Genomic DNA, 26625 nt, shown 5'->3' on the forward strand with positions numbered 1-26625 from the left:
ATTCCTTAATTAGAATAAAACGCTGGCTAAACGTGGTCTGCACATAAACTTGGCATTATCCTTTTTAGTTTGAGGCTTCAATGAATATATGTCTGGTTGGCAAGAAATAAGACAGACCGCCTCACCACAAAAGTGGCATGTTCTGCTGTTTACTATGTGTAAATTAGGTAAGGCAATTACAAGATGTATGTTTGAAGATCACTGCAAAACACACTGCCATAGTGGCCCAAACTAAAGCAGAAGCCTAAACGTGTGACAATAGAAGGAGCCAGTGACCGGATGAACTGCTGATGATCCAGTGGCTTCAGGCTTCCCGTATTTCACATTTCTTTGGTTGTGTGCATGTGCAATACTGGTTCATTCGTTTATCAAAATTCAGCACGGCAACAGTTAATATTAAAAGGCTAAAAAAATAATATGGCATCTCCTTTAAATAGTGCAAGAGGATTTCAGTGTAAGTTTTTTAATTTTAATTTTTTGGATGACTAAATTACCAGTTTTACATTAGTAACAACAGCTGTATTTTGGTGGAGAATGCGGGCATTATAGTTACCATAGTATATTTTTGTAATAGCAATGCTATGCTGAAATAACTAAAAGATCAAGCTATAGATCTGAGTGAATTTTTGACAAATAATAGAAAACAGATGGATGTGCACATGTGACACATTTGATTCATTTCATATATAGTGTAAGAAGTTTTTTTTTTGGATGACCAAATTAAAATTTTAAGTACAATCAACTAAGACATTTCAACTTAAACTGACTTAAATAAATCTTGTATAACTTATTTTGATGAGTTAAAGCAATGTAAAACCATATTTTGTCATAACTTATTGATCATATAATTTTTTTTTTTTTTATAGTGTAGTCAAAACATTTGTATTTTGGTGGAGAATGCAGGTATTGTAGTTACCATAGTATATTTTTGTAATGGCAATGCAACGTTCAAATAATAAAAAGATCAAGCTGTAGATCTGAGTGAATTTTTGACAAATAATAGAAAACAGATGGATGTCCACATGTGACACATTTGATTCATTTCATTCAGTTCACTGGTATTTGATGTTCAGAGCACCAGAATGAACAAATAAAAAATGACAAAGCCGAACGAAATTCAGGCAAACAAAAAAAAATGCTTTCATTTTAATTAGGAAGATAGAAACAGTACAAAATAGACATTCTTTTCTATACACAGAGAAATAAAAGAAGTCGGAAATTAACAAGGGAATCGTTAAGCACAGGAAGATTCGAAAACATCATTTCTGTTATTCTTTGTTAAACAGATCCAGTTAGTGGGGTCGACAGGTGAAGTACTTCAAGGCACATAGGTGAAGTCTCTCTGGTGGTAACTATTTACATTTACAACGAGGCGAAGGGAAATAAATGAGAGAGGAATTAAGACGGCGCTGGTTTGCTTTTACAGGAGTGAAGACAACAGCACACGCTCTCCATCTTACTTCATGAAGGGTTCGGAGAGACGAGAGAATACAAACGCTTTGAGAGGTATATCGAAACAGTAAAAATGCACAAAGCTATTGTAAAAATGCACCACTGGAATATAACTGTGTATAAGACGCATAGCAGTGTCCGAACTGCAAGGGAATGTCAAGATCTGTTTGTATTCGCGGTCCGAACGGCCCGGCGAAACTGTCACTAAGTGCGTGCTGTCGAATTTAGTCGCTAACCAAGGCGATTTCTGTTTTTTATCAAACGTTGAAGGTGAACAGGTACGTTTTGTTGATGGCGAAATGCAAGCGCACCGTTTGAAGTACTATAAATACGCAGCAAGATCGCCGCTAGTTTAGAGATTAGCTAAGACTTCATTAATGGGTGAACGCTCTATTTTACAACAGTCTTCATGGGGGTCTGATGGGCAAAGGCTACCCAGGGTCTTCATGAAAACAGCCATATGAACACAAAACATCGATAAATGGGAGGATGGTGCTATATACATGGAATCATACAAGCGCATAACTATCCACAGTGGTTTGGTACGAGGCAAAAGAGGGAGGAAGTAAAGACTCATTGGTCGGGAATTACGGAAATCTGTGTAGGAATGCCTCAGTTTTATTACACAATAACAGCAATTTGTCAGGTCACGATTGTTTCTTGTAGTGAACGCAAGAAAGCATGTTAACGCTGTATTTTGGTTGTAAATACAGAGGTAAATGGTTGTGCAGACTCAAAAAAAAAGATAAGATTTGGTCATTGTCATCCAAGTCATGCTGAATAACAAATCCGGAACAAATCCGACACTTGAAATCAAGTCGTAGGGGCGTTCATCAACCCAAAAGCACAACGCAAAAGTCAAACAAGCACCATGAACTGTCCTGCCAGTCCCGATAGCCGACCATCCAGACTTTAACCGTGAGATATTGATACAGCATGTGGATGATAACTTCCAGCGCATTATTCTCGGTGGGTTTGACCCGGTAGGATTACGCAGCCGGCAATATTTTGGGCTAAGCGTTTGTTTAGAAAGGCTGAATAAGTCTGTCCGTTTCGGTCAACGGTTGGCGTGATGTTAATTTTGGTTCATTGAAGATGGCGTAAATGTGAATCCCAGCGGCTGAGAGACATATTTAATATCACTATAAAGTTCATCCACACAACTGGTGTGAATTATACATCTATGTGCAGGCTGTGGAAAACACAACGCCATCCAAAAACAATGCATCCCTCGTAAAAAAAAAAAAAAGTGCACAGCAATGAAGGAAAATCATTAAATGCACAGAAACTTTTGAAACGTCTCCTCCACAGGTTAAAAGGCTGGATATTTCCCTTGTCCGAAACAACAAAGATCGATGAAAAATACAGAGAATTGATTTAAACGTTAAAGTGGCTTCGAGAGCCCATTCAATTGTCGTTTTGCGTTTTTGCTTGTGGTCAATTGAGGTTTGGTTGTAAATACAGAACAGACTAAATATATGACTGATAGATACACATGGACACACACATATAAAAATCATACTCATATTAGTTTGGTCTAAAGAGAGACTGATCTACTTTGCGTTATAGTTAGTCTAGGGAAAGTGTAAGCACTTCCTGTGTCCACGATATTAAATGTACAGTGGTCGTATGGATGCGACGTGTGCTTGCGTGCACAGAAATATGGACATATGTGTGTGTGTTTTGGGTGGGTGTGTGTGTGTGTGTGCAATACACTTGCTAATAGCTGGTTTGTCCCTCTGGCCTTTAAAAACATGAGGCGTAACATTAAATCAGGTGCACAGAATCAGTACAAAGAAGTATCTTGAAGTTTTCAAGTGTACAGCCTTCATGCTGGGAATGCAGGTAGAATGTAACTGAACTTGACAAGAATGCAACTGTTTTTTTGCTTCACTTTTAAAAGAATGTTAAGCGTAAAACTAGATACAGAATTAGATCTTTCTTTTCCCAGAGGTTTGGAAAATTTCACGGTTCACATTATGGAATGCACAGTGCAAAAAAAAAAAAACGATTTATAAAACCCACAGTTGTCGAGATCGTTATTTCTTCTTCTTCTTCTTCTTTAGTGGTTAAATTGGTTAATAGTAATGACATCATAGAGTGGAGCCACTTTGCGGTTGCCAGGTGCAAGGAAACCCCTTATTTTCTCTCAGCACTTCAATAGTTCGCTTGTCAGGGGTGGTGAAGTGGGCTGCCTTTAAAAAAAAGGTTAAATAATCCTCAACCGTTCCCACAAATCTGGTTTCGCATCTCCAGCTAAAGTAAATAGTCTCTTTTGAGGCACCAGAGGTGAATATTTGCGAGTTCCCGAGCGCGTCCTTTTAGTGAATGTTAAAAACACACTAACGCACGAAGAGGCCTCATGCGTTCTAGTGTGAATGTCTGCATGGTTCTTGAATGGAGACGATGAAGTGGATCCCAGAGTCCCAGCCGAACTGTAGCTGTGTTGTTAGCTTAGCCGCGCTGCGCTGGTGGTCAGTCTTGGGGGAGGGGCCATGATGAGGAAGCCACGCCCCCTGAGGCACTGCTGGTCTGAGGCACGGCTCGTTCACGTGATGTGGAGCGCCATTTGGTACTGGACAGTTTTTCAGACGAGTAAAGACCTGGTTTAAAGGGAGTCGTCGTCGTGCTCCATGGGTTCGTCAGCAAGGCTGTAACAAAATCAGGTCTATGTTTAGCATCAAACAATTGCCATATGGTTGTTATGCCTAAGAATGCGTCAAAAGCATAATTTGCTACAGCAGTGAAGCCCACAAGATGGGAATTGGGCACCTATGAAAACATTAGCGTGAATTAGTGTGGATTACAGATTTGCCTCTTTCTGCAAAAACAAAATCCTTTAGGACAATTTGGCTGAATTTTTTTGTTGTAGAATGTGTTGTAAATCCCTATGCTATTTTAGTAGTATTTATATACTATTGTAGTTTTTATTAATATTTTGAATGATATATATATATATACTTTAATTTTAGTAATTTTATTATCTGCTTTTGTCATTTTATTATGTTTTTATTTAAGTATTGCTATTACTCAGCTTTATTTCAATAGCTTTATTTAACCATTTAAAAAAAAATAATTTTAGATAATGATAATAACTCTGGTTTACACTGTAAATTACCAAACATATTGTGTACAGAAGAGGACTGAGCACTATAGAGGAATGACAAATTGTATTAATCACATTTAGCAAAATGTCTTCATCATGACGCACCTTTTGCTGGTCAAGACCCCCACAGAGAGGGACGCCATCGCATTGACGGTGTCCGTTTCCTCACAGTCTTTCCTCTGGGCACCCAGAAACGACATACCCACTGTGCTCGACAACGGCTTGAGTGACGACCAATACTGGCCTGAGACAGAGGAAGAGACTTCACTGTTAAAAGGACAGGACTACAGGCACACTGGCAGCAAACAATTAAAGCAATAGTTCACTCAGAAATATCATTTCGGCCATTATTTACTCTTCCTCATGTCATTCCAAACCTGAATGACTTTCTTTACCAAGTGAATCACAAAAAAGATCTTTTGCAGAATGTCAAAGCTGCTCATTTCCATAAAATGAGAGTACTCCAGAAAGTAAAAAAAAAAAAATAGTACACACAACGTGTTCTTTAAGTGAAGAAAACACTGGAATTTAAAGGGATAGTTCACCCAAACATTAAAATGCTGTCATCATTTACTCACACTCATTTCGTTCCAGACATATAAGACTTTTTGTTCATCTTCAAAACACAGATGAAGATATTTTAATGAAACCTGAGAGATTTCTGTCTCTCCACTGAAAGGCCATGCAACCAAAACTTTGATGAACAGATTTAATTTAAGGCTTTTAATCACATAGAAACGTTGATAAACACACATACATAGAGCACATCAAATATAGCAAACAGAAGTTCAAACATGCTTGCTTGAGTTGCAGGTTTGTTCTTGCGCATCAAGCAAGTACAGTTGAGCTTCTGTGACATTAAAGAACTATAGTAGGGGGAAAGATAACGACCAATTTTTTAGTCGGTTCCTCAAACAAAGATATTGTATGACCTCAGAATATACACTACCTATAGACATCTTCGACCGTACAGATTACTGTACTAATTACTCCCTCTAAAAAGTACAGCATTATTTTCCAAATCCCTAATCAATCTCGACCAGTTGAACAAAACAAGGATAGACATGAAACGACTCTTTTAATTATTTCAAATAAATAATTTGCATAAATTATTCTTGAATTGACCAAAGTATTCAAAGGGAGAATACTTTTTTTAATATACATTAAAAACCTATATTTTAACGTGATGTTTAATCTAGGGCTGTGAAACGATTAATCGCGATTAATCGCATCCAAAAAAAAAAGTTTGTGTTCACAAAATATATGTGTGTGTACGGTGTATAATTATTTTGTATATATAAATACACACACATGCATGTATATGTTTAAGAAATATTTGCTTAAATATACTGTATATATATATATAATTTGTATTATATTTAAATATAAATATTTTATATATAAATAACAAATTTTTCTTAAATATATACATGCATGTGTGTGTTTTTATATATACAAAATCATTATGCACAGTACACACACACATATATTTTGTGAACACAAACTTTTATTTTGGATGCGATTAATCGCGATTAATCGTTTCACAGCCCTAAAACCACTATTGTTTACATATAATTGTTCTATAGTCAAATGCAATTTAATTACATCTGTAATTAAATCACAGAAGAATCCATTACTTTAATTTAATTACTTTTCCTTTAAAAAAAGTCAAGTAATTAATGACTTAGTACACCTAATACTGATACTACATTTAAAATAATGTTGGTGTGTTTTTTTGTCCTTATCGGAGCTTGACTGTCTGAATCACAGTACACTTTCTTGCCCAGACTTTCTGCAAAAGTTTTCCATTGTGTTGAACTGAAGAAAGAAAGTCTTGAAAATGTGAATGACAACAGACTGTTGACTGCAGGCAGATAATGGCAATAGCGCGTAGAAAGCGTGAGAGAGGTAGTGTACGCCACGTAGTGCGTCCCATACCGTTGTTTTTATTGGAATATTTTGGCAGAGCAGGAACCATGTGGTGAAACAACGCTGATCATGATTATAATTAATTACGAAGAATTAAACAAATGTGTGCTACCAGGAAGCCAGTGCATTTCAGCATAATTAGAGGCAGACCGGGACGAGAGACACTCACTCTGTATCTGCAGGACTCTCTGCAGTGAAAGCACTCCGTTGGCATTGGGCGTCTGCAGTAGAGTCGACTCAGGAAGAGAATCCTAACAGAAAACCAGATGAAAAACTGTGTTTTTGTTTTTCCTTTAAAACAAAGATCACGTCATACAAGACTTTGCCAGAAAAGTCATGTTAACACCCTTACATAACAAGATTCCTGAGTATTTGTTAACGGCAATGCCATAACAGGGTTATTAAGGAATAATAAATGTGTTATAAAGTATTTGGCCGGAGAATGCATGAAATCTGACCTCCAGGCCCAGCAGGGCGCTGACACAGGCCTCAGACGCATCGCATATGGCCGTGAGGTCGTGACCTCCCTCTAATGCTAGAACCACGCGTCCTCCTGCTAACGTCATCAGCTGCCGAGTCAAAATCCCAAAACCTGCGGAGAGACCAATAACAGCGTTACCATCACAGTCCAAACACAAGGACATTAAAGGGATAAGGATAATATATCAAGGACAGAAATTTCCTACATTTCGCAGTGACTTTGTATCCTCCTAAAGGAGCGGGATGTCCTTCTGCGGCATCAAACCCTGAAGAGACCAACACCACGTCTGGGGAAAACTCCTGAGCAATGGGCATCACCACCGTCCTAAACATCAAAACAACACACAGACATTGATCAGTTAAAATCATATCAGTGATCTGCATTAGAGTCTTTATGCGAGGACAATTTCAAACTGCAAAAATGGTTAGTTCACCCAAGTTAGTTCATCATTCACTCATTCTGGTGTCACTCCAAACCCAAACGACTATCCGTCTTCAGTGAAATATAAGTTATTATTAACGTATAATCTTCTCCTGTTAACTTGAAACCTTAACTTGACTGCTTTTGTGAACCTGGATCAACCGATTCATTTAAAGATCCAACTCAAAAGAATTATTTGTTCGTGCTTCACTCTTGAAGTCTCATGAACATGGCAACGAAAGTCAGGGCAGATGTCAAGATTGTCAGTGAATAACAAATTAAATTTCCGTTCATGGCTTCAGAAGACTTGGAATATGGTGAGTAGTGCTTTTATGACGCGTTTGGATCTTACTTGAAGCTTGAAAGCTTCAGTGGCCATTCAGTGTAGTTACGTAGAAAGGCAACCAACTACATTCTTCAAAACATCTCCTTTTTCGTTCCACAAAAGAAAGTCATGGGGGAGAGTGAATTAATGAGCATTTTCATTTTTTTGGGGTGAAGTATTCCTTTGAGGGGTCTTCTGAGGCAAGACGAATATGATATTTTTAATGAAACGCTGGCAATATGAATATAACAAAGACACGAATGCTCAATAAATAGTTACATTTATTATTAATAATGAGCAGAATTGTTCCAGATTACTTTTATTCATATTTATTTATTCTTTTGGGTGTATTTGTCAGTTCTGATCAAAGCCTTCACGGAAATATGTTTCACATGAGAAACTATTTGCCCAAAAGACTGAAAAGAAGAAAAAAAGTCCAGTGGCGTTCCTGTTATAGTTGACAAATTCTACAAAAGAATTAAGCTGGCCGAAGCACAGCGTGACAATCCCAATGACTAAAGTGTTTGAATTAGGCCTCGCTCTCTCTTCCTTCCTCGTTTTCCTCGTCTCCCTCTTTCTTGCGCTCGGAGGACGCCAGCCCTGCCAGCGATTTCGCCTCTTGAGCGCATCACCGGCGAGTTCAAAGCGACCGCCGCTGCATCTGGTTCCCATTTGAAGCTTGTCGTTCTCCTCACGTCACTGACAGCCCGGCATCTGGGAGCCATTTGCCTTAATTACCCAGGATCCTCCACTACTCCCCCACCCTCTCCGCCTACCCTCACCGTTGTTACCAACTCCGCCTCCCCTCTAGACCAATAAAACTACCCACGCTCCCCTGTGTGGAGAGGAACAATTTTAGTTTGGGTGGAGGGAAAGAGAGAGAGAGAGAGAGAGAGAGAGAGAGAGAGAGAGAGAGAGAGAGAGAGAGAGAGAGAGAGAGAGAGAGAGAGAGAGCAGCATTCATTAAAGACCAATAAAAGGACGAGAAAGAGTGTACAAGACACAGGAAGTCAAGGAGAGACGGGCTGGTTAGAGGCATAGCATTCAGTCCTGAAGATCTTAAAGGTCTTTTTAGACGCCCACCCACTTTCACGCAGGGATCCTGGTTAGCGTGTGGTTAGCAATGCCTCCCTGGACCAAAACCAAAAACCTGAAGCAGGCTTCCTTCAAAAATGCTAAAAAGTTTTAATAAAACCACCCACCGGCGCCAATTAAGTTGCATGTGGAAGTGGCCAAGCTTGAGTTTGATCCCAAAGCAATGAAAAAGCTGGGAATCATTTGAAGGCCTGCAAGTGTTTCAGACTACAATAAACACCTTGACTGATACAGGTTGGCAGTTGCAAAGAAGGGGACAAGTCCTGTTTAAAGTGTCCACAACATGATCCGTCTTCAAATTCTGGATAAAATCGAAAAGATCTCAGTGCAAATACTAGTGCACATGAACAAAGTAGAGAAACCGATGTGATATGAAGGACGCCCATAGGAAGAGCACCTGGTTCTTGGCAAAACCGATGATGGAAGGTCAAACGCTTCTTCCTGAACTCTGACCTGATAATGAACGGACCATGTAAAAGCTTAACAAGACATATAAGTGGATGGTGGAGAGGTTGTGGTTAAACTTATGGACCACGGACGACATAACAATAGAAAAGTTGCCGGGTTCCCCAACACCACTGCACCCTTCACACAACACTAAACACCCACTTACCCCAAAGACAGTTGGCAAATCACATACTGAGTAGGAACTACATTTAAATATGAACTTACTTTGTGATCATTAAAAAAGTATGTTCTATATTGTATGAATGTGTGCAGTATGAATGTAATCCAGACGTACTACATTCTCCATGTTGTCATTGTCATGTGACTTAGAGCATCAGTGCGTCGCTTCACTTTCATTCACAAATCCTCTCCCGTGGCCTCATGGGACAGTAAAGAGTCCATCGTATGCACACTTCAGAATCTCACAGGAAGTAGGAGGTGATACGGGTCATTTTCGCATACTGTGTACAAGGGAAGTATTTGATGTGCGTTCACACTGCTGACATGTTTACCTGTTGTATCGTTTCCACATTGTGTGCACGAAATAGATGCTGACGTGGTCAAAATGTGATAATTAAACAATTTGGCCAAACACATTTTTTGCCATTTAATCAAAGATTTTTCACTAAATTTGTTTGTTGCTACAGCTCCGTCCCCTAACCCTGAAGTCAGCAAATATATCACATTTAATAATCATGGTGTCTTCCAATGTCCGAATTAATTTATTTATGTGAAAACTGATCTATAAATGCAAATATGGCATGGTTTAAAGTCCCCCTGTAGTCAATAATTTCATCCCTTAAAACTCATCTTTGATCATCAAAATGACATATTTAATAAAAATAAAAAAATTCTTCATGCCTTAAAATAGCTTGAATGTAACTCTACACCCTTCCCTCATTTAGTATACGCGGTTCTATGAATATGCAAATGATCCCCGCCTCCACTCACTCACACCAGCTCAGAGGATCACACATAAACACCAGCGATTTCAAACCACATTTTTGAGACTGTCTTTGGTTCAGTTTTAAAGAGAGAGTGTACTCTTGTGCATTTGCACATGGTTTGTCTTAAATCATATTAAAAACAACACATAGACATATAAACTACATTATAAGCTGGATTTTCACCACAGGGGGACTTTAAATGAACATATCTCCAGGGAATACTGTCCTTGTTGAAATATTCCCCTGAGTCAGTTGAGAATATCAAATAATGAAGTGAAAGTATCACCTGAAGGCAGCCAGGTACTCTGCGTCGCCCATGGGAGGATCCAGTCCACCGGTCCACGCCACATTAACGTTGAAACCCTCACCGGCACCAGAACCCACCTGGGACCAATCAAACACAGACAGCACTGCTGTTAAACACTGAAAACGCTCCATTCACTGTTGATCCTTTTGTGCTAAAGGCCATGATGCAACTATTTCTGGTTTGGGACACAATTGTGACGCATTGAAATCCTTCAGTGAGTCAATGAAAGGTTCTGTGAGCCTATAGTGAATTACAGCAATAAATAAGAATATCGACCAGGGAGTATTTGCTGTTGTATTTGTATTTGCTGTAATGGTAATCAATGATCTTTGGGTACCGACCTCTGCCGGCCCACCACTTCCGGGGAAGAAGTTTCCATTGTCGTAGCGATGGAGGGAGATGTAGAGGACGCTGGGGTCATTGTAGAAGATTTCCTGGGTGCCGTTGCCATGGTGGACGTCCTGAATGATTGATGACGAAAAATAATCAGGATAACAATCGTTTAAATTCAGTGCACAAAGGAACACTACAGCGAGTAAAAAAAACATTGACATTTTATTTTATTTGTTAGCAATTATTTGTATTTTGGTTGCTGTTCAGTTAACATTAGCAGTACCTTTGCTTTGGCCCAAAAAATACCAAAATTTGGAAGTGATTTCATCGAAAGATTGATAAACTCGACTCATTCTATCTGTTAACCGATACAGTTCAACTACACTGTTTAAGAGTTTGAATCAGGTGCAAATCAGTTCATATGATCCATTCGAAAAGAATATTTTCAATTAGGTTTCATTCAAATATCCCAGAATAATTGTGGAATTTTTGAGAAAAAAAAAGTTGCTAACCTACATTTTTTAAGCACAATCAACTTGGATGTTTAAGTCATTTCAACTTAAATTACATTAAACTGACTTTAAAAACTGAGTTGAATCTTGTATAACTTATAAAAATTGCTGAACTTTTGATGCGTTAAAGCCATGTAAAAACATATGTTGTCATAACTTATTAATCATGTAATTTTTTTACAGTATATTGGCGATGTATCAGTAATAAGACTAGCTATTTTTTGTTTATCAGATGTTGTGAACTGTATTTAATGTGGATATTTAATTGAAATAAATTCTTTATTTTTCATCCTGTACATTACACTGTTGTGATGCCTGAACTTACTAACAAACTCTTATTGCTTTAATTGTGTATAATAGGGATAGTATAGATATATTAGTATAGACTTCCAATCTCAGCCATCATATCAGTTATTTGACATAACATGAATATAATGATTAGCATTCGCAGAACGAGCTCTCACCCAGTCAACGATGAGGATTTTACTGGCACTGAGTTTCTGCTGGAGCTGCTTGGCAGCGATCGCCACAGAGTTGAAGAAACAAAAACCCCTGAGAGAGAGAGAGAGAGAAAGAGATAAAGTGAGGTCTCCCACATTAAATGCCAACAATTATTGGAAACGCAACAACAAAACTGTAGTAATACGCAAACAAATTTCCTCATGCAACTGAACTCAGTTTTATCATGACAGGAAAACCATTGAAAGATAATAGGTAATCTAAAAGCATTTAAATATGTACATATACACAAATAATAAACGTGGAAACTTCAAGCAGATGATTAGGTCTGCACTGGGAAGTAAGGGAGCGAGGTGAAACGCTGAGAAATGTGTGAAAGAGCGAACTCAGCAGGCCAATAACTGCTGAAATAAATCAGCGTCTTTCCTCCCGCTCCCTCCAAAGCTTCATTATCAAGCCGTAAATATCCACACACACAGACAGGCGTGCTGACACTGCAACACACACGCCGAACGCGAGGTGACAGAGTGCACATGTGCGAACACAACGCCCACGACAGACAAACACAACACTCCAAACATGCCATCAGCACACATGTACAGGAAGAAGCATTTCACTCATGACCACAGTAAATAAACACAAACTCACATGCACGACACACTGCACAAACACCCACATTTATATTATTATTATTATTATTTTATGCATGTGAAGAACTTTATATAGTAAGACAGTGGAAAACAGACTAGGAAAAAACGACACAGGCCAGAGTTCAAGCTCAAGTTCAATGCACACGTCTTAAAATAACCATTAAATCAAAACTGACCATTCTTTTTTTTTATTTTTTTTTTTTTTATGGGATATATCAGTATTTGTGCTGGGCAACGATTAATCACATCCAAAATAAAAGTTTGTGCTTACATAATATATGTGTGTGTACTGTGTATAATTATTTTGTATGTATAAATACACACATATGCATGTATATATTTAAGAAATATTTGCCTGTATATATATATATATATATATATATATATATGTATATCTATATATCTATCTATCTATATATATATATAATTTATATTATATATAAATATAAATATTTTATATATAAATAACACATTTTTCTTAAATATATACATGCATGTGTGTGTTTTTATAAATACAAAATACACAGTAGTACACACACACATATATATTATGTACACACAAACTTTTATTTTGGATGCGATTAATCGTTGCCCAGCACTATTATAGATGATTAATTTGTGCAAATAATTTTTTAATATTAATAGTAATCTTTAATCAGAATAACTTCCCCTCCCTCTCGCAGCAACATCTCTTCTCTGATGATGAGGGCGGGACTATAACCTGTCACTCACATGAGATCCACCAATAGCAAACCACAAACATCCAATCAAATCCCCACTGACAAAATCAAGCCCCGCCCTACATTTGTTCTTATTGGAGAATCCTTTTCACTTGCATATATGTCACAATAGGGAAGAAAATATTGCAACTTCCGTTTCATACCGACATTAAACAAACTCAAGCAATACACACAGAGAAGTTTCTGTCTGTAACAGCCAGACTTACATGGGGTTTGACGGGTCTGCGTGATGTCCTGGTGGCCTAACCACAGCAAAGCCGTTCTGAAACATTGAAACCAACATGTCATTAACTGTGCATTTACCAAACGATGCTTTCACAAACGGGCCACCACTTTCAGTTAAAGCAATAAAGCCATTTCCCTGAAACATCCCCTATAACCTTCATTAAGTTTAATTACCAGCCGGGGACTCGAGTGATTGAACCGTTCCCTCATGTTGGTTACAGTTTTCCACGTCTTAATCAGTTCGGTTTGCTACTTGGTTCATTTTTATTTGAAGCAACGGTAATTGCAAAGGCTCTCTGAAAGGAAACGAGGACTTGATTCTGATTGGTTGACGCAAGATCCAAGAGTGTTGACTGAAGATGCATTCACGTCACGTCGGAGAATGAACACGAGATTAACTTCATGTAATCTTTTACAAAAATGCCGGTAGCAAAGTTAAAGTTTTTACACTTTACACATATTTCTGTTTATTATAGCCAGTGATTTCTTTGTTCTTGAATACTTTGTGAGAGTATTTCACTGTGGAGCTTTAAGGAAGTGAGTATCTCAGAACATAATCTCAGAAGTACCTTAATAACAAGATGACAACCCTGATGCAACGAGAAATCTTTATAAGCAAACAGTCAGTTAAAGATGCTAATAACTGCATTTTATAATTAGCATGACAGTAGATTCGTTTTATTCAAAGTAGTGAATCAAAATATTAACAAGCGGAATCATTGTATTTCTCATTCAGCTTTACAGCAGAGCAAGCTGGGGCAATAATCAAACACTCACTCTTCTGTCTCGTACAGTACGCCTGGATCATTTTACTGAATCAGTTTGTTTGCATGGATGCACCGGTCATGATTCAGCGCTTCACTTTTGACCCTTACATTTTACTTGTAAAATGTAATGCTTTCATTCTCATTTAGATGTTTCCTGCCAGATGATGTCTTTACTTTGTATAATCTGATAATTACACATCAGTGCAGATAAACAGCTTCAATGTAGTTTTTATACACTAATTTTCAAAAGTTTTGGCTCAGCAAGATTTTTTTTAAAGAAATAATACTTTTATTCATCAAGGATGCATTAAATTGATCAAAAGAGACAATAAAGACATTTATAATGATTCAAAAGGTTTCTATTTCAAATAAATGCTTCCTATTCATCAAAGAATCCTGAAAAAAAAACACATTTAGCAGCACAACTGTTTTCAACATTGATAATAATCAGATGTTTCCTGAGCATCAAATCCTCATATTAGACTGATTTCTGAAGGATCGTGTGACACTGAAGACTGGAGTAATGATGCTGGAAATTCAGCTTTGATCACAGGAATAAATTACAGTTTACAATATATTCACATAAAAAACAGTTATTAACTTGGCGATTTTGTTAAATAAGGGTCTAGTTAAAGTACTTAAATTATGTGTAGCTTCTTTAACATATGCATATTTTTTTTCCAGTTCCAGGTTTGTTTCAGTTCCAGGTGCAACAGGACTTGACTGTGTTTGCTCATCAGCCACTGTGGCTAGTGGCTTTCCAAAGTTACAAGCCACTCAACATTTCCACTGGCCACAATTTTGACATCGTTACCATGGGGAAAACCTGCCATATAGATATTTTTTAGATTATCTTACAATTTGTCAGCAGGTTTATTAGTTGCTGTCACTTTAAGAGCTGACGCACTGATCCATTACACTGTATCCATCGCACTGATCCATTACACACATTTTTTTGTGTATTTTGACTGTTTAAGCAAAAAATAACTCAATTTAGTGCTGAGAGGCGGCTTTATGTGCCACACTTTGGGTGCGAGTGCAAAATCTGTGGGAATGAGTAAAATTATGTGCAATATGTGCAATCCCACACCGAAATTCAAGCCCTGTAACATCAACAATATTCATCAGTATCAAATGAAACGAGTGAGTGAGTGGAGGCGGGTTTGTGTGTCACTCGCTCTCGGAGAGATGAGAGAGAGAGAGAGAGAGCAGCTGGTCTCCTGTGTCTATTCTGTGGAAAATTAGTATTGGACGTGTTTCAGATATTTCAGTATCGGTACTAAAAAATCTATATTTTTGACAACACTACATTTCATCAAGTTCATCATTTCAGATGCATTTTTAAAAGACTACAATTGAAAAATGTATATATTATATATACAATTAAAGCCGCCAGCGTGGCAAGTAGGAATACCATCAGAATTGGCTGTTTCTAAGCCGGACATCTAACCAGTGGTGTAAAGATGTTGGAACACACCTTAAAAAAGACTTGACACGTATACATGTGGCTGACCTACAAACTAAACAGACGAACAGTGTGAATTTTAGCATGTTGTCCTGAACAGACCTTGAGCTCTCCTTTAGCCACTCTGAAGGCCAGCTCGGTCACGCTCCCGGCCGCCATGCGGGACGCTGTGGAGGTGTGCATCTCGTTCCAGATGGTGTCGTTGTCCACCTGTCCAAATACAAGCAAAGAGCTCTGGTGAGGGCTGATTTACTTATTTACTCCACTTAGGAGTACCCAATCCGTTCATAAACAAAACTGCTTGGCTCAGTGATTTATGTGCATGTAATCCCGAAGTTAGCACTTGATTTTGAGACAGTTTCACAGTTCCACCCAAGCCCTGGCTCACGTAATCCCTCAGCGCCGCGTACATGACACATAATCTATGTCAGTCACCCATTCTGCCAGAATAAAATGATGTAGCTGAATTGTCTTGGCGCACACTATTGCACATTTATCATTATGACAGCCGTGATCAACGTTCATAAATCTGCAGAGCCGCAAACAGCGGTTCAAGCGAAGGGCACGTATGCACGATGCCAGCGTTACATGCTGTTACGGAAAACGTCCCATCGTAAACTGATGAAACAGAGAAGTGTTCGTCAACAACAACCGCAGACAACAAGACGAGGTGGAATCTGAACTCATAATTCAATGATCTCATCTTTAATTCTCCTTAACTCACAATTTAAACCTATCAATAAACTGAGCGTAATCCTATTCAAATAACAGATGAACGAATAACCAGCTGTACGCTTTCACACAGATGTTAACGCTGGAGATTTATGACGAAATTTGTATACCCAACCATATTTGTATAAAGATCACTCATGCTCGCAAAAGTATTTAGATGCTTATTTTTGTTGTAAGCATCCACAAGGCGTAGTGTGTGTTACAAATTACAGAACGTAAACTACATTTCAAGAATACACTAAAAGAAAGCGGCTAGAATGACCGACACTATAAATAGATTTCCTGTTATGTGTCATACTAATGGTATGTTTAAATATTCTTTGTGTGGTCTCCATATTGCCATAAACACGGTCTCTCATCACTGCACCGGCTTGCAGATTACACGTATTATCATATTGGAGGATGAAAAATGCCTAAAATGTGATATTTTGAGCCAGATCAACCATAGTCGTTCAGCCAGTTCTTGTCTGTGCAAAACCTTCAGACACACGTTTTATTTTACATAATATTTACTAAAATAATTAGAAATAAATTTGATAAATGAATCAACTGACAACTATGGAAGCTTGTTTCTGCCACGGAATAAAACAATTTATAAGATAATTTCGACTTTTTATCTCACAATTTCACAATCTCATGATTTTTTTCTCGCAATTGTGAGTTTATATTTCACAATTCTGTCTTTATAACTCACAATTCTGACTCAGAATTTAGAGTAATAAAGTCCAATTCTGAAGGAAAAAGACTAAAATAAAAAATAAAAAAGTTGATTGTGACTTTTTATCTCTCAATTCTGACCTTTTTTCACAGAATTGCAAGTTTATATCTCACAATTCTGACTTTCTAACTCGCAATTGCATGTTCTAAAGTCAGAACTGCGAGATGTAAACTCGCAATTGCGAGAAAAAAGGTCAGAATTGAGAGATAAAAAGTCGCAATCACCTTTATTATTTTTTATTCTGTGGCGGAAAGAAGCTTCCATAGACAATCAATCGACTTCATAAAAATAAATCTGTATTATAAACACATTTATACTTCTTCATTCTGTAACCATTTAGTAAGTTTCACAAATAAATAAGTTGCTGACGAACACGAATAAACAGAAGCAACAGTAATCTGCGTTCACTGGGAATCATATTTTCTTAAATAAAGACCAGGTAGCACTAACTTCACATACAGTACACATTAGCTAAGTTTCCATCCACTAGTCAATCGAATTATCTGAAGTTCGGTAAAAAAACTCATGCGAATAAAGCTGGTGAAAGTGTGTTTCCATCCAACGGCTTTAAAGCGAATAAAAACCTGTGCGTAATGACGTCACATGCTGTTTTGCGATCAAATTGATATATCGAATTGATTTGAGACATTGTTTCAATTCATTTTCGCACTGAATCGCACAACATTCAAGCAAACATTTGCGAACAAAGTTTTGCTAGACAAAATGCAATTCATTATTTATTCGGCAAATAACGTTTCCATCAGCGTTTATCGCATAAGCCGTATATCGATCAAGATCAAATCCGATGAGACCGAACGTATTTCATTTGAGTCGATATTCATGAAATTCAATCGAATTTTACTGTTTCCATAAGGCATTTTCATTCGATATCACTTAATTCGGATAAAAACGTGTGGATGGAAACATAGCTATTGAATAAGAAATGAGTATGACAAAGCGACCAACAGGATAGAGTGCAGCATAGTTTGAAATCAAGGGTTTAAAGCCACTCGCTCGTGTCCCGACTGACAGCCAAAAGTCCCGCTTACAAAATGTATTGAAATATCAGCTGACAATCAGCTGATATCGCTTACAAAAATTGAAATATCAGCTGATGATATCGGTCAAGCCGATTATCGGTCGACCACTAATCATAACCCGTCCTCGTAGTCATACAGCCTGTTTATAATCTAAATGGAAAACCACATGCTCCACAGGTTCACACACTGATATCCGCACAAACCAATGAGCGCCATTTAAACTGTTTACTTGAAGCCATTTGTGCAATTAATATAAAGGAAATCAGTCATCGGATCTGTGCATTAGGCCTTGTAGTAAATGCAGCATGTGACATTTTGCATCAGGTCCCTCCTTCCATGTAAGTCTGTAGGATTTTATTGTCCAAGTGAAAATCATAAATCTGATCAATTCAAGGTATAGTTCATGTCCGTAGCATAAACGTTGCTTTGAACAAGCCCCTCACTCTAAGTATGAGTGGTAGTAATAGTGATGGTTGCTTCAGTAAAAGGCACTAGTAAGAGAAGAGAGACCATCATTAAATTAATCTATAAAACCACATTCATAAGGGGCATGAGAGTACGGGGTGGCCATGAGAAGAAAGAATGAGGTTATACATTCCCCTCTCTCCCTTTTGTTTGTTGCCCTGCTCCCCACATCTTCCTTCTCTCTTTTCTCTTTCATTTTCCCTCATCCTCTTTTTTTTTTTTTTTTTTTTTTTTTGCAGAACTTGCATTGCTTGTGGTTTGGCACTGTGAACAATGAGAGGGCTGGAATTTCTTTTATCCTTCATGGCACATATTGTTCCAATCAATCCACATGGACCTGCTCTGGGCTTGATCGGCGGAGTGAAGTTTTCAACATTTTCTCCAAATTTTCAGCAGGGGTGCTGCCCGTGTCGACAGTGCTGGGATCAGTGCTCTCTGACTTGTAGTTAAATGGACTGGCAGGACCTCGTATGCAAAGTCCACACATGCTGTATAGTCTGTCAGCCAGTGGTTTCTGTGGAGCGTCACTGGGGGCTCGGCAAAAGTCTGCATCGAGGAACTGTAGTGGCACTCGTCATAAGCACTGCATTTATACCTAATATCTCAAATATCTCTATGGCAGGGCTGTCCAATCCTGCTCCTGGAGGGCCACAGTCCTCCAACCCCAATTAAACACACCTGAACCAGTTAATCAAGGTCTAATTGAGCATACTGGAAACTTCCAGGCTGGTGTGTTGAGGCAAGTTGCAGCTAAACTCTGCAGGACAGCGGCCTGACCCTAACCAGGACCGAGTTTGGACGCCCCTGACTTAACTTCACCAAAAAATGAAAATTCTGTCATCATTTACTCGCCCTCATGTCACCCTCAAACCCATAAGACTTGTTCATCTTCCGAACACAAACGAAGATATTTTTAATGAAAGCTCAGAGATTTCTGTCCCTCCATTTACAAAATCCATTCCACCAAAACTGATGCTTCAAAAAGTCCATAAAGAGATCGTAGAAGTAATCCAGATGATTCTAGTGGTTTAATACAAGCCTTCTGAAGAGACACGATCCATTTATATGATGAACAGATTGAATTTAGGCTTTTATTCACATTTAAAAAATTGACCAACATGACAACGGCAGTTAAAATGTGATTGCTTGACATGCAAAAACCAATGAGTTTTGTACCCACGCATTGGGCAAGTTCTGTTGAGGATTACGCTTGCAATGCCTTTTGGTATTTTGTGATCCGTTAAAGTTTTGGTTGTGTGGACTTTCAATAGATGGACAAAAATAAGACGACGATATTAAAAATATCTGGTAACATTTTAGTTTAGGGTACAATTCTCACTATTAACTAGTCTCTTATTAGCATGTATATTACTAGGATATTGGCTGTTTATGAGTACTTATAAAACACATATTAATGCCTTATTCTGCATGATCATATTCAACATCCCTTAATCACCCAATACCTAAACTTAACAACCTAAACAAATACCTAAACTAACTATTAATAAACAGGAATTAGGAGTTTATTGAGGCAAAAGTCGTAGTTAATATTTTGTTAATAGTGAGAATTGGACCCTAAACTAAAGTGTGACCAAAATATCTTAATTTGTGTTTCAAAAAAGAACAAAGTATTATTGGTTTAAACTGACATGAGGGTGAGTAAACGATGGCAGAATTTTAATTTTTGGGTGAACTAACCCGTTCATTTCTCACTTTTAACTATTTGCCTATTAGCAAGCATATTACTAGAATATTGTCTGTTTATTAGTACTTATAAAGCACATATTAATGCCTTATTCTGCATGACCATATTCAACATCCCTTAATCCACCCAATACCTAAACTTAAATACTACAAAAATACCTTACTAACTATTAATCAGGAGTTTATTGAGGCAAAAGTCGTAGTTAATAGTGAATATGTGTTCGCCATTCTAGAAATAGAATTTCTGGGCAGATGACGATATCCGCTAACAAACAATGTTTTTGCATTATAAGGTTGATAATGATGTAATAAAAACTAGTAAAACATAATTTAGAGTAAGGGTTAGCAGAATAAGTTGACGTAGTTGCAAAGCCACTTATAGTCAGTATATTGTCTGTTGGAGGACCATCACAATAAAGCGTATATTAAGCAGACAGCCTACTAATACTCTAATGACTGTTAGTTGACATGTAGTTGCAAAGTTACTTGTAGTTAGCAGAATGTCTAAAGTGGACCATCGAAATAAAGTGTTACTGTCTATGTTCACTTACAGCAGATGATTCCGATTAAAACGAGCCCAAACACAGCGTAAGACGACACGTGGATCTTTAAATAACCCTCAAAGAGCAACATGACATGCTAACTTGGCTAAAAACATCATATTTTTCCGGGTCATGCTTTTATGTACACAAATACTGCCTTACTGTATGTTGCAAATACTCTCTGCTGAGAGTACTCCATTTTCCATTTCAATAATAATAATACAATTTTCCCAGTTACCAACAAATAATATAATGGCCAGCATCATATCACGCATCTCTACTTAATTTACGATCAAAACAAGTTTCTTGAAGGTTTATGACCAAGTTGAAGTGTGTGTGTGTGTGTGTGTTTTCACTTACCCCGACTCCCCCACAGGGCAGCATGACGAACATCCGCTGTGACAGTATGCCTGTTGGACACAGTGACGTCAAGCAGATTAACTGTCATTCTCGCAGTCGACGTTTGACATTTCCAACCCTTTAGTCATTTTGAAAGTCGCTCATATTCGTGTTGGCGTGCCTGTGTGTCTTTGCTTTGAAAAATGGGGTGTTGCGCTGGCCAAACTGTAGCTGACTCATGTCTATAAGATCCGAATCATGTGTGTGTGTGTGTATGATGATGATGTGTTACCGGCCAGTTTGCGATTGTCCAGTTTGAGGCGGTTGAGTGGATTGGTGCCGTACAGCAGGACGTGCCGCTCCGTGTGGACAGACTGTAACTCTTCTAGGGTGGCCTTTCTTCCTCGAATACTCTGAGGAGGAAGCAAACACATCAAAGATGATGAGAGACTTTTCATGCTGCAAACATGGGGTCAGCAGTGGTGACACTGGAGTTATTAAAAGCAGGGCGGTTTCTGGATGTTTTGGTGAATTTCCCTCCTTTTTTTCAATTCTTTCAAACTCTTATCAGTATAATGAATGTGAATGAGGACTGACGCTTCGAAAAGGACAAACAAGTGTGGTCAAAAGTCATTCAAAAGTTGAAGAAAAGCCATTATTTAGTGAATATTTTGAGCTGTTGTGACCAGGGGTCGGACTCACGAAATCTTTCTTGAGAATGCCTGAAGATAAATTCTAAGAAGTTTGTAAGAATGCCATTCGAGTTCTCAAATATTTTCTGAAGATCATCTTATTATTTTCTTAAGAAGTAAATGACTTTGGTTTTGGTTTTATCTGATTGTATGGAGGTTCTCGGTGAGGTGTATGAAAGACTCGCTGATCAAATGACAAAAAACACTACAGTTTACCATAATAAACATCAAAGTATTTTCATTGCGCTGCTTTTTTAATGCACAGTGTAATTTCGGTTATAATGCTTAATATTTGAAACAGCCCAACAAACTATTGAAATGACTTTGCTTTGGGGATTTAAGACAAGTTGGAGGGGGTTGTAACTTTCGGAGAATGATTTCTTAGAATATTCTTCCCCCGGTTTCACAGACGAGGCTTAAGTCTAGTCCCAGACTAAAAATGCATGTTTGAGTAGTTATAACTGAAAGCATATCTTAAAATATGTCAGTGCCATTGTTTTGTCTCAAGATGCACACAGGTAATGTTTTTTTCTAAGGCATGTTAATAAAAGCCACTTAAATGTCCTACTTTAACTAAGGACTAATCCTGGCTTAATCTAAACCCTGTCTGTGAAACCAGTTCACTGAGCCAATCGGATCGCTAGGCTTGGGGAGCTGATTTCGAGGGAGGACACTCGATTTGTGAACGAATCATTCAGGCCTGTTTTCCGAATAGCAGCTTAAACTTCAGTCTGTTCCTCACATGAATCAATCATGTAGCTCCAGAAGGCTAGGATGCGTCACAAAGGCTGCTTTTATGATGCTTCCTGGAGCTTTACAGAATATTGAAGAGGTCTATAAATGTGTCTCTAGTGTCCTCCAGAAGAAAAGAACCACACGAGGATAAAGGAATGATGTGAGACTGTCCATTTTGGGTTGAACCGTCCCTTTAATGTGGATGAGTTGAAGCAAATATCATGCTAGAATAATAGGACAGATTAGTCAGCGCCCCCTTTAGGAAAGGAGAGGAACTGTGAATACCTCGCACTGGCCCCTGAGGCCCCTCTCCTGCAGGCGGGACCAGATGCTCTGGATTCTCCCAGCATGCTCCGGGTGGCTGCTGTTGTCTCCGCACGTGCACTGGTGCTTCAGCATCTGGGAGTCGTACACCAGACCTACACACACACACATGAAGGCATTGAGGTTTGAGTCAGCGAGGACTGAAGAGTGAGGAGTGAGGGGTGTTTGGCGCAGGCGCTGTACCCGTGGTGAAGCGCGGTTGGCTCTGGGACGGCTCTGTGGTCGAGGTCAGAGGCAAGGTTTTGTCCGGCAGCGTCAGCGAGGTGGAGGCGGGAGACGACTGCGTGCGGGACAGTGGCCGGTGCATGCCGCCGAGCATCATGGGTACCGTCAGCGTCTCCATGTGGGCCGTCTGTCTGCGCAGTTGCTGGAGTTGTTTTTGCGTTTCCCACAGACGCGACTGCAAAAGAAAGCGCTTTAATCAAAACATGTTTGCATGCATTGCTGGGAAGTGCTTCTCTAAATGCATCTGAGATAAATGTCTGTAATAAAATATAATATTCTGTTGGGGAAGTATGAAAAAATGATGATATATGACATTAATGGTATTTGTACCTCATGATAGACGGTGTAAATTAAAATTTAAATTTTAAAAATATAAAAAGAAGTAGCTATAACTTAAAATAAATGTACCTCATGGTAAATTGTTGTACTGCTTTTTTATTGTATCACAGTAATGATAATGTTATGGATAATAATGAGAATGTCAAACAAACTCAAAAATAAAACATTGAAACATTACAGTGATTGAGAGATGGGGAGAAAAATTTGCTTAATTGACATAAAAATAATGTCAGTGTTAAAACAATCTTTTTTTAAGTTTTGAAGTTATATTAAAAGACACAAAGCATAAAACAGTCAGGACAACAAAAGACACATTCACATTCAACAGTCAAGATTTTCTTTTTTTTAAGAAATGAATACTGTTATTGAGCAAGGATGCAGTAAATGCAGTTATAACATTATAAAAGATTTCTATTTTTTCTAACTTTTTCTATTCATCAGAGAATCCTGATTTTTTATCATGGTTTCCACAAAAATATGAAGTAGCACAACTTTTTTTAACATTAATAATAATAAAAATGTTTCTTGAGCATCAAATCATATCAGAATGACTTCTGAAGGATCATGTGACTCTGAAGACTGGAGTAATGATGCTGAAAATTCAGCTTCGATCACAGGAATAAATGACATTTTATGATATATTCACATAGAAAACAGTATTTTAAAATGTTAAATTGTAATAATATTTCATAATATTGTTAAAATAAGTCTTGGTGAGTATTAGCGTATTTAAAAAACAAAGACTTTTTTACTCAGATGTGTTTTTGTGAAATTCACCGATTAACAATCATTGGAATATTTCTTCAATTTTCTTCATTTTTTAGTTTTGGCTTCCACCTCACATGTAAAACAAATTATTTTGCAATAACATTTACAGCTTGTGTGGCGTACTCTGGTTCTGACCTGGTTGAGAATGAGTGTGTGCTGCAGGTTGATGTGCTCCTCCTGGTTCTCCATCTCTCGCTGTGACTCGGCCCTGATCCGGCCCTGATGGGCGTCCCCCGCTGACGGCCCCCCCTCCTCCGAGTCCATGTCCTCCGACGGGATCTGCCGCAGACGAGGCTTCTCGCTGGACTTCGACATGAGCTGGAGGACACACACATCCTTTTGATGTCATTTAGTATAGTATGCTGTAGTATACAGTACAACAATGCTGTATACTTCATTTGGTATCACTTTACAATAAGGTTAAGGGCCCTATATTAAGGATCTAAGCGCATGATCTAAAGCTCCGGGCGCAAGCTCACTTAGTGCGTGTCTGAATCCCCTTTTGCTAGTTTCACGACGGGATAAATGGTCGGCGCTCCCGGCGCATGGTCTAAAAGGGTTGTCCCTATTCTCTTAATGAGTAATGGGTGTGTTTTGGGCGTAACGTGTAATAAACCAATCAGAGTCTCATCTCCCATTCCCTTTAAAAGCCAGTTGCGCTCGCGCCATGGCGGATTCACTATTTACATGGCGGGATTTGTAAGCGAAAAAACTGAACGCTTCTCCAGAGAGGAAACGGATCTGTTCGTGCGCGGGGTTAAAGTTCCCAAGCAAACCATCTACGGGACAAGCCGGATTCACCATATCTGTATGTACACAATAATAATCTTTTACATTGTAATCCTTTTATTTTTAATATTTGGCTAGTTTGTGTGCGGCTGCGCATCCCTGTGTGTGTAATAAGCAGAGTGTGTAATAAGCAGAGTGTGCACGCGTTGTGGACCGGCCTATAGGCGCACATTACTAATGCAAAAAAATAAAATATTGCACCATTGACCAACTGGAACCTGGTCTAAAGTCAATAGCGCAATATTTTTTTGGTTATTTAAAGTCTATTTCAGTTTCCTCAAAATAGCAACGCGCCAACAATTGGCCTGAACACACCTCGTTTTCAGACCAGCAGCCCATGGGCGAACAGATGGGCGCAAATGCATTTGCTATTTAAACAGCGTGACTCAGGACTTTAAAATGATAACTGCGTCAGGCTGAAACTAGCAAAACACACTTGTGTCGCGCCTGGCGACGCAATACGCTGGGTGTATGATGGGGCCCAAAGTCTTTAAATTAGTCAAGTACTTACTAACCTGAATCCTAACAGTCCACTAATACTCTAATGAGAGTTGACACGTAGGTGCAAAATAACTTATAGTTAGCAGAATGTCTCAAGTGGACCATTGAAATCAGAAAATAACTCAGATTTGAGTGAGGTCAGTACCTTGCCCAGGTGCGTCTGCTGTTTGAGTCTCTCGAGGAGCTGAGCGCTGTGCTGGAGCAGGTGCGGGTGAAGGGCCCGGGGACTCTGGGGCAGCGGCTCCGAGCGCGTGCGGCTCAGAGGCTTATGAGGACCAGACGCGCTGAACTGCAGAGGAACCGGACCCAGACCTGGAACTGATCACAGGCAAGTCTGCTTACAATTTCAGCAGATGAAAGCATAATATTCAAGCTAGATGTCAAAATATCATGCCACAGATCACACGAAAGTAGAAAATAAACACATAAAACGATCCACGATGGCTTAAATATAACAATTTTAGCATATCATCATGAACTCTGTGAACACAGCGGTTGAATTATAAACACAAAAAATACAGATTTGTAATACATGTTTATATTTTTGAGGTTGGATTTTGTTTTTAGAGCATTTTTTCATATTTAGGTTTTTGTTTACTTAAAAATAAGAAATAACTAAGATTGTTAAAATCTGATTAATAGAATAATCTATGAAAAATATTATTATAATATACACTACCATTCAAAAGTTTGGGGAAAAAAACAAGATTTTTTCATGGTTTTGACTGAAGTATCTTATGCTCACTAAAACTGCATTAATACAGTAAATACAGTAATATTGTGAAATATTATTATCTATCAAATTTTCAGCATCATTACTTCAGTCTTCAGTGTCACATGATCCCTCAGAAATCATTCTAATATGAGGATTTGATGCTCAAGAAACATTCATTATTATTAGTATCAATGCTGAAAGCAGTTGTGCTGCTTCATATTTTTGTGGAAAAAGTGATAATTTTTCAGGATTCTTGGATAAATGGATCAAAAGAACAGTATGTATTTGAAATAGAAATCTTTTGTAACATTATAAATGTATTTATTGTCCTATTTGA

The 26625-nt window shown here is 38.3% G+C and overlaps 1 protein-coding gene across 3 annotated transcripts in view; it reads right to left on the reverse strand.

Annotated features, from left to right (window-relative positions):
• Nucleotides 1–1429: 1429 nt before the first annotated feature.
• hdac7a (histone deacetylase 7a) overlaps nucleotides 1430–26625 on the reverse strand; it is a 111558-nt gene continuing 86362 nt past the window's right edge. For all 3 annotated transcript variants that reach the window (XM_079848571.1, XM_079848570.1, XM_079848572.1), the window contains exons 11-26: nucleotides 25719–25891; nucleotides 24419–24601; nucleotides 23135–23351; nucleotides 22913–23046; nucleotides 21493–21613; nucleotides 21222–21271; nucleotides 15763–15870; nucleotides 13410–13465; nucleotides 11819–11906; nucleotides 10851–10970; nucleotides 10489–10586; nucleotides 7174–7292; nucleotides 6946–7079; nucleotides 6657–6738; nucleotides 4664–4802; nucleotides 1430–4103 (exon numbers count right to left, since the gene is read on the reverse strand). In XM_079848571.1, the coding sequence (XP_079704697.1) occupies nucleotides 4061–4103; nucleotides 4664–4802; nucleotides 6657–6738; nucleotides 6946–7079; nucleotides 7174–7292; nucleotides 10489–10586; nucleotides 10851–10970; nucleotides 11819–11906; nucleotides 13410–13465; nucleotides 15763–15870; nucleotides 21222–21271; nucleotides 21493–21613; nucleotides 22913–23046; nucleotides 23135–23351; nucleotides 24419–24601; nucleotides 25719–25891 (1865 nt within the window). In that variant the 3' untranslated portion in view covers nucleotides 1430–4060. The remainder of the gene's footprint in view (nucleotides 4104–4663; nucleotides 4803–6656; nucleotides 6739–6945; nucleotides 7080–7173; nucleotides 7293–10488; nucleotides 10587–10850; nucleotides 10971–11818; nucleotides 11907–13409; nucleotides 13466–15762; nucleotides 15871–21221; nucleotides 21272–21492; nucleotides 21614–22912; nucleotides 23047–23134; nucleotides 23352–24418; nucleotides 24602–25718; nucleotides 25892–26625) is intronic.

Source organism: Squalius cephalus (assembly GCF_949319135.1).
Source record: "Squalius cephalus genome assembly, chromosome: 18".
NCBI lineage: Eukaryota > Metazoa > Chordata > Actinopteri > Cypriniformes > Leuciscidae > Squalius > Squalius cephalus.